Genomic DNA, 8,808 nt, shown 5'->3' on the forward strand with positions numbered 1-8,808 from the left:
TCATTGATATACAGACCCTGCAACAAGCACCACCATCATTGATACACAGACCCTGCAAGCACCACCATCATTGATATACAGACCCTGCAACAAGCACCACCATCATTGATACACAGACCCTGCAACAAGAATCACCATCATTGATATACAGACCCTGCAACAAGCACCACCATCATTGATATACAGACCCTGCAACAAGCACCACCATCATTGATATACAGACCCTGCAACAAGCACCACCATCATTGATATACAGACCCTGCAACAAGAATCACCATCATTGATATACAGACTCTGCAACAAGCATCACCAGCATGTAGGGGAAGACATGCAGCAGAATACCGACATGGTAATCCAGACAACCCTTGACATGATAATCATGACATCCCTTGGCATTATAATTGAGGCAACCCTTGGCATGTAGATCATGATAACCCTTGACATGTAGATCATGATAACCCTTGACATGTAGATCATGATAACCCTTGACATGTAGATCATGATAACCCTTCACATGTAGATCATGATAACCCTTCACATGTAGATCATGATAACCCTTGACATGTAGATCATGATAACCCTTGACATGTAGATCATGACAACCCTTGGCATGTAGATCATAACCCTTGACATGTAGATCATGATAACCCTTGACATGTAGATCATGATAACCCTTGACATGTAGATCAAGATAACCCTTGACATGTAGATCATGATAACCCTTGACAAGTAGATCATGATAACCCTTGACATGTAGATCATGATAACCCTTCACATGTAGATCATGATAACCCTTGACATGTAGATCATGATAACCCTTGACATGTAGATCATGATAACCCTTGGCATGTAGATCATGACAACCCTTGGCATTGGCATGTAGATCATGACAACCCTTGGCATGTAGATCATGATAACCCTTGGCATGTAGATCATGATAACCCTTGACATGTAGATCATGACAACCCTTGACATGTAGATCAAGATAACCCTTGACATGTAGATCATGATAACCCTTGACATGTAGATCATGACAACCCTTGACATGTAGATCATGATAACCCTTGACATGTAGATCAAGATAACCCTTGACATGTAGATCAAGATAACCCTTGGCATGTAGATCATGACAACCCTTGACATGTAGATCATGATAACCCTTGACATGTAGATCAAGATAACCCTTGACATGTAGATCATGATAACCCTTGACATGTAGATCATGACAACCCTTGACATGTAGATCATGATAACCCTTGACATGTAGATCATGATAACCCTTGACATGTAGATCATGATAACCCTTGACAAAATAATCAAGATAACCTTTGACCTAACAATCAAGATAACCCTTGACATAATAAGCAAGATAACCCTTGACCTAACAATCAAGATAACCCTTAACATAACAATCAAGATAACCCTTGACAAAATAATCAAGATAACCTTTGACCTAACAATCAAGATAACCCTTGACATAATAAGCAAGATAACCCTTGACCTAACAATCAAGATAACCCTTAACATAACAATCAAGATAACCCTTGACAAAGTAATCCAGATAACCCTCGACCTAACAATCAAGATAACCTTTGACCCACAATCAAGATAACCCTTGACAAAGTAATCAAGATAACCCGTGATATGATAATCAAGGCAAATTCTAACAAACTATAGATATCCCTTGATATAGTAATATGATAACTTGACACACTATCTGCAGTATTAACTTTACCCAGATATCAATCTGGACCTCACATTCAGGTGATCTAACATGTTCAACTGTTTCTTCTCTGACTGTGACTAATCTTTGATTACTTCCACTGTTACTCGTATACATGAATGGTTCAGCTTCAACTATCACTCAATACAAATGAACTGACCATTCAAGGAATTTGTCTTACCTCAAATTTATCCCCATTAGTAAACTGAAATGTGCCATAACCCTCTTTCTTGTCCATGTAAAATGTGCCCTGGAATGTAGACCCGTCCGGCCATGTATATAATCCCTTGCCATGGCGCCGGTCTTTGAAGAATGTGCCTTTGTAAGACTGTAATATAAAACAAGTGAAAATCATCCAGTATAAACAATGTTAACCAAACAATCTTCTACTTAGACTTCACATAAAGATAAAATTCATATCATCATAAGAGGATTTGACAGATTCCAAAAGCACCACAAACATTCAAGGATTTATGTATAAAGCTGCCATGTTGATTCACCCATAAACCGGGGCCGTGGGGTAGCCTAATGGTTAAAGCGTTGGCTCGTCACGCCGAAGACCCGGGTTCGAATCCCCTCATGGGTACAATGTGTGAAGCCCTTTTCTGGTGTCCCCTGACGTGATGTTGCTGGAATATTGCTAAAAGCGGCGTAAAACCAAACTCAGTCAGTCAGTCACCCATAAACCATATTTCAAAGCAGCAGAGGTCAACATGTTCGAGGACTGATTGATAAGTTGTAAGCCTTACATAAAAGGAACTGTGCTTATAATAATGATTGCTGTGTATTCCTCAAGTTTGTCCATATTCCAAAGGTCACAAATTCCCGCTTATTTGTGTCACAAAGAAGCAATTGCTAAGTTGACTCAAGTTTTGGCATTACATAATATTCACACCCAAAAAACATTTCGCCATTAGGCAATTCCTTCCATGAACTTATTAACTTATTTCAAAAACTGTCAACTTTCAAGTAGTCTAAGATAAGCAGTGAGCTGGGCCTACACTTACATACAAAGCTTTCTAAATCTGTGTCACTTTGCACTTAAGTGGGAACTTCAAATCAGAGCACAGTGAGCCACCGGTTTATAGCATTAAATGTTTTCTTTCAGCTTTGACTCAGACCAGGCTCTGTAATTTAAGCTTGATCTCAACTGTTGCCTGTGAACATCAAGTTCTACATTCTCATCTGCTACTGTTGTTTGAAGTGCCAGTTGATAACTTGCCACTACCTCAAACATTTAGGGGGTGAGGTGAGGTGAAATGGGGTTGAATGTTGTGTTTTTTTATTATTTTACTTATATAGTGTTTTTGTGAGTGAGAGAGTGAGTGAGTGTGAGTATTTGTGAGTGTGCACGTGTGTAAACATGATTTAGTTCCGAGTAGTAAATGTTCCGGTTCGGAATAAATGCCGTGAAATTGAGAATGGATGACACGAATAAAAATTCCGCACATACGGCAAATATTCCATCGAACAGGAACAAATACCGTAGGCCTAACCTATTCCAGTCATTATTGAATGCAAAATGGACTCATCCAACTTGTCAACATCCGGGATGTCTACTAACTTCAACTTGGTTACATGTTGACTGTAACCTGGCTACTAACTGTAACTTGGTTACATGTTGACTGTAACCTGGTAACATGTTGACTGTAACCTGGCTACTGACTGTAACTTGGTTACATGTCGACTGTAACCTGGCTACTGACTGTAACTTGGTTACAAGTCGACTGTAACCTGGCTACTGACTGTAACTTGGTTACATGTCGACTGTAACCTGGCTACTGACTAACTGTAACTTGGTTACATGTTGACTGTAATCTGGCTACTGACTAACTGTAACTAGGTTACATGTTCACTAACCTGGCTACTGACTGGCTGTAACTTGGTTACATAGTGACTGTAACCTGGCTACCGACTAACTGTAACTTGGTTACATGTTGACTGTAATCCGGCTACTGACTGACTGTTAATTGTTACATGTTGACTGTAACCTGGCTACTGACTGACTGTTAATTGGTTACATGTTGACTGTAACCTGGCTACTGACTAACTTGGTAACATGTTGACTGTAACCTGGCTACTGACTAACTGTAACTTGGTTACATGTTGAGTGTAGCCTGGCTACTGACTAACTCTAACTTGGTTACATATTGAATGTAACCTGGCTACTGACCAACTGTAACTTGGTCACATAATGACTGTAACCTGGCTACTGACTGACTGTAACTTGGTTACATGTTGACTGTAACCTGGCTACTGACTGTAACCTGATTAATGAAGGTAACTTGGTTACATAATTACTGAACTCTTTTTAACACAAGATTCATTTAGAATCATCAGTTCGCATTCTGGGGAATCTACAATGTATTTTCATAAAAAAAATTAAGTAACTTTCACGCATGATAATTGCTTCTTGATCCACATGATTTGCCGTAGGAAAATCTTTTTTTCCTTTCCGTTCCCCCCACGCCCCAATTTTTAAGACCACCCCAACAAACAAAACCCTCTTTTAGACACTTTATGATGTGTGTGGAAGTTCCTCTTTACCCGGAATAAATTCTGTGTGTGCGGAACGAAATAATTGTTCCGCATGCACTATTACAGGAACCAATGTTGGAATGAAAAGTTCCGCCGGAACTTTTACTATGGGGGAACCAAATCGTTTTACACGTGTGTGCGTGCGTGTGCGTGTGTGCCTGCCATTGCTTGTACTGAACTTATGTTGTTGTTATAGTGTTGAGAGACCCTGTCTCAGTGGACCAGTCCGTGTTTGTCTTCTTAACGTAAATCTCCACCAGGCAGCGTAACAACAAATAACATACTTTAAAATTGTTTGATATGACAGGACCAGGGCCTAGATTTTCGAAACTCTCTTAGCGCTAAGATAGTCGTAAGTGCCATACATTTACATTAACTTACGACTATCTTAGCGCTAAGAGAGCTTCGAAAATATAGGCCCTGTTCCACAAAGTGATTGTAGCGCTGAGGTGATCATAACATCCATACTTTAACATAGACTTACGACAGTTGTAGCGCTATGATCGCTTTGAGGAACAGGAGCCAGGGATCTAACCACTGACCACTTTCTCTGTGTGAAGACACTCTGTCCGCTACCCCACAGGTGGATCAACCATAAAGTAATCTAAAGGACGTTCTGTGACAAAATTGCAACAGATATACCAAATGAATACAGTGATTCTAAAGTTCTCCCACATACCTCTTTGTTTGCCCATTCAATGTAGCCTTCTCCGTGTCTCAGGTCATGGACAAATACTCCGTCATAGAAACTACCATCTGACCAGTACTGGATGCCTGCAGGAGGGAACATCACTTAATGACACAGAAAAATGGCATGGAATTTGAATCTAAAGCTTTTCAGATGTATATATAGATTTTAAATTCAACACGATTTTCAAAAATGCATTATTTTGTGAAAATGGGGTGGTTTTGTTTGTTTGGATTATAACCCATACACAAACATGTCACCACTCACCAGGGATGTGAAATATATTCATTTCTTTCAGACAATTTAGCTCAAAGTTACGTCTCCAAGATTTATCAATAATCGATTGATATTTAGTAATCAATTCTTGATCTCTATGATATATAATGTTAGCCAGCCCTAAACACAACACTCATTAAAATCTCTCCAACACAAACATTCAAACACTGACATAAATAACATGGATAAAATATAAATGACAAACCTTTTCCATGCCTCAGATTATCTGAAAACTGCCCGTCATATTTCTCTCCATTTGGCCATGTGAAAACCCCACGACCGACTCTCTTGTGGTCTTGAACTTTACCCTGGAACGTGGCGCCAGTCTTGTAGCTCACTTGGACCTCCTCAGATGTGGCATCGGCCTCCCCTTCGAAGGTCGTGGCTGTGTTGAGGCGCAGTAGTGTCTCCGTCGGCCCGACTGACGACATCTGTTGTCATTGCAGTTAACAAAGTCAGCCAAATAATCATCCATAAGAGCTAAAATCGTTTCTTAGTTAAAAAACAATTAGATAGAATATATAACGTTGAAACATCTAAGACCACACAAACTCTTACTTGATATGAATAAATATTTTTGTGAACAGCACATAAACTGGTAAAACATTGGTGTGGTTGGGTGACTACTGGGTGCATTGTGTAATGTAAATGTAAATGTATATTTCCTATCTTGCTGAGTTACGAGAACAGTGCGTGAGTGAGGGAGTATAATTTATGCTGCTTTTAACAATATTCCAGCAATATCATGGCGGGGGACACCAGAAATGGGCTTCACACATTGTACCCATGTGGGGAATGGAACCGGGGTCTTCGGCGTGACGAGCAAACACATTAACTGTTAGGCTACCCCACAGCTCCTGGATACAATAACAGTTCTGTACTCACCATGTATATACTTCACATGTATACAATATTATATTTAATCCGTACAAATCTCCATGGTTAAAGGCACCATGTACAAAGAGCTGCCAGAGAAGGAGAAGTAATGACTAACATCTTGTCTGGAAATTATTTTCACAATTTTTTTAATTCAAGTAAAATACATACATGTAAACTTAAATATACTCTCACAACACTTATATGATCATTTAAAGTTTCCCAGACGATAAAACCAAATTATTTACATGTGAGAATTGCCGGTAGATGAATTGTTTGACAAGCAGAAGTAGACAGATGACAAAGTAGACACTCTATGGATAATGGCTTCTGGTCAGAGTGGATTCCCCTAATCTAATGACTGAAAAAGGCAGGTGGGCACATTGGAAAGCCAGAACAAGAAAACTGCACTTTCTCTTTTCATAAATAGGAAAAAGGTAAAAAAATGCTATGTTGTTATAGCATGTCCTTTGAGATAATATTTACCTGATTTTTTATGTAGATTTCAAAAAGGGATACACTTTATGAATCAAGTGTATTAACACTTTTCATAATTTACCGAAATACATGTTTCATAAGTTCAAATATAGAAATAATTAGAATTTCACATGTTCATGAGTTAAGTTTGAAAGATATTTGGTGTTTTTAATGACCAAGGGTCTTGTCTTGGTTGGGTTGGAGACGGCAAGGTGTAACAATCCATCTACATACTTCTAACATCATCCTATTCTGTTTCTGTTATTATTTTGCAATTTGACTTGACTGAATAAACTACTACACTGCCCAGTCTGCGGTTATTCTTTGTATGTATATAAAGTGATGCTGTCACATTTTCTATTTTAGGAGAAACTGTCAGATAGCTCATAGCCAGTATATGTACAAAACAAAAGGCAAACAGAACAGTTCGAAACGTATAATAGTGGTCACCACTGATCTTTCTACTGTTTCTGCAGAATTCCAGAGAAATACAAAATATTCATAAAATAATGCTGAAAGTTCATGTGCAACCTAATGCATACTTAAAACATTTTCAAGAAATATGTTGATATAGATAATAACTGAAACTAAAATAAGCAGAGCAAGCCTAATTAGTAAATGACTGGTTTCCGATTGATATACCCAGGTACAAAACATATTTACTTGTCATAATTGAACTTTCAAATCAGTGACAGTGCTTTTAATCTGTTTGGCCATCCTGACAGAACATCCCAACACTGCATGATTCAATCACTGTCAGGTACTCAGAGGATGTCTTTTAATCAAAAGGCTAAAACGGTGATGTCAAACAGACATTGCAGCTTCGATACGAACATATTCCATCTATTTTACTCATCTAATTATTTTTGTCAGTTCGAGGTATTCGTGCTATCTAAGCACAATCCGTTTTGCATACCTTAATTCTGCTATTGTCACGCACGTCAAGTGTTTTTCAAGGTTTATAACCTCAGTGGGTCATTTCACAAGCACCTTGCCGCCATCTTGATAAACAATCGCTATGCGACAAGGGCGGATAACTCTAAAGTAATTCATGATCGTGGACCACTTTGACTTTTTCAAGATTACGTTGCAACTCAAGATAAACATTTCATATTGGTCATCACCCATCTCCACAGACATAACACGTGGAAGTTTTTATATTTGATTTAAATTTTATAAGATTAAATACTTTGGGCTTACAGAATTTGGTAACCACAGCTAGACCACTTAGAACATGTTATATTTGGGATTATGTGTCAGTAATTTTATTACCACAAAATTTATCCTGCTTCGATATTAAAATACAGTTCTACAGAACAGTAATGTTTCTTGAAGATTTCGTTTTAATAATTATCTGTAAAACTTCATTTGGTTGTCTTTAATAGTGAATTATGTTTGATTTGGTTATCATCTGCGACGCGTGAATTACAGCCATATATGAGTCCACCAGTGAAAGGTGTCCTGAATTTCTCATACGGTGCAAATAGTGCTTTCAGTCAATCACTTTACGGGTTTAACGTCGACTTCTGACGATGCCGGTTTCTGACGATACGGGGACAGGCTGATTATTAGATAATAATAATATGATACTATAGAATAATGCGACATTAAATAAATAAGATCTGTCCACCAAAACATAAAAATTCAATTTAAGGAGTAAACAGGTGGTTGAAATTCACAGGTAAAATATATAAAACATCCGTTCAGTAATGTCGCTTTTGAGCATACCATCCACCTCTTCCTCCTCAATTTCCTTCACCTCCTGAACTTGATCCTGCCCTCTCCACTCGTCCTCCTTCTAATCCACCCTTTGGGGCTGTGGGGTAGCCTAGTTGTTAAGGCGTTCGCTCGTCACGCCGCAGAATCGGGTTCGATTCCCACATGGGTACAATGTGTGAAGTCAGCTTTTGTTGTCCCCCGGCATTATGTTGCCGGAATATTGCTGAAAGCGGCGTAAAACGGAACTCACTCCTCCAACTCCTCTTCATCATCATCATCATCATCATCATCATCTTTACACACTTCAATTGACCCTTACCATGAACATGACGGTTCGTGTAGGTAAACAGAAACCACTACTTGACGGCCTGATGTCCCCTAACACGTCACAAGTCTTCGTGTAATTATATGGAATACGTATGACCAAATTCGGTTACATTGTTGTTATACGTTTTGTACTAACCTTATTGCTTCATCTATTCCAGTAATAGCCATGCGTACCTCTGTGCCG

At 38.7% G+C, this 8,808-nt stretch overlaps 1 protein-coding gene across 1 annotated transcript in view; it reads right to left on the bottom strand.

Annotated features, from left to right (window-relative positions):
- Positions 1-7,579, bottom strand: part of LOC124279942 (ankyrin repeat and MYND domain-containing protein 1-like) — a 47,878-nt gene extending 40,299 nt beyond the window's left edge. Inside the window, exons 1-4 of the mRNA XM_046715822.1 lie at positions 7,495-7,579; positions 5,431-5,656; positions 4,941-5,035; positions 1,905-2,051 (exon numbers count right to left, since the gene is read on the bottom strand). Of these exons, the coding sequence (XP_046571778.1) occupies positions 1,905-2,051; positions 4,941-5,035; positions 5,431-5,656 (468 nt within the window). The 5' untranslated portion in view covers positions 7,495-7,579. The remainder of the gene's footprint in view (positions 1-1,904; positions 2,052-4,940; positions 5,036-5,430; positions 5,657-7,494) is intronic.
- Positions 7,580-8,808: the final 1,229 nt, after the last annotated feature.

The sequence above is a fragment of the Haliotis rubra genome, unplaced genomic scaffold (genome assembly GCF_003918875.1).
Source record: "Haliotis rubra isolate DU_JTF1 unplaced genomic scaffold, ASM391887v1 Scf259, whole genome shotgun sequence".
Taxonomy (NCBI): domain Eukaryota; kingdom Metazoa; phylum Mollusca; class Gastropoda; order Lepetellida; family Haliotidae; genus Haliotis; species Haliotis rubra.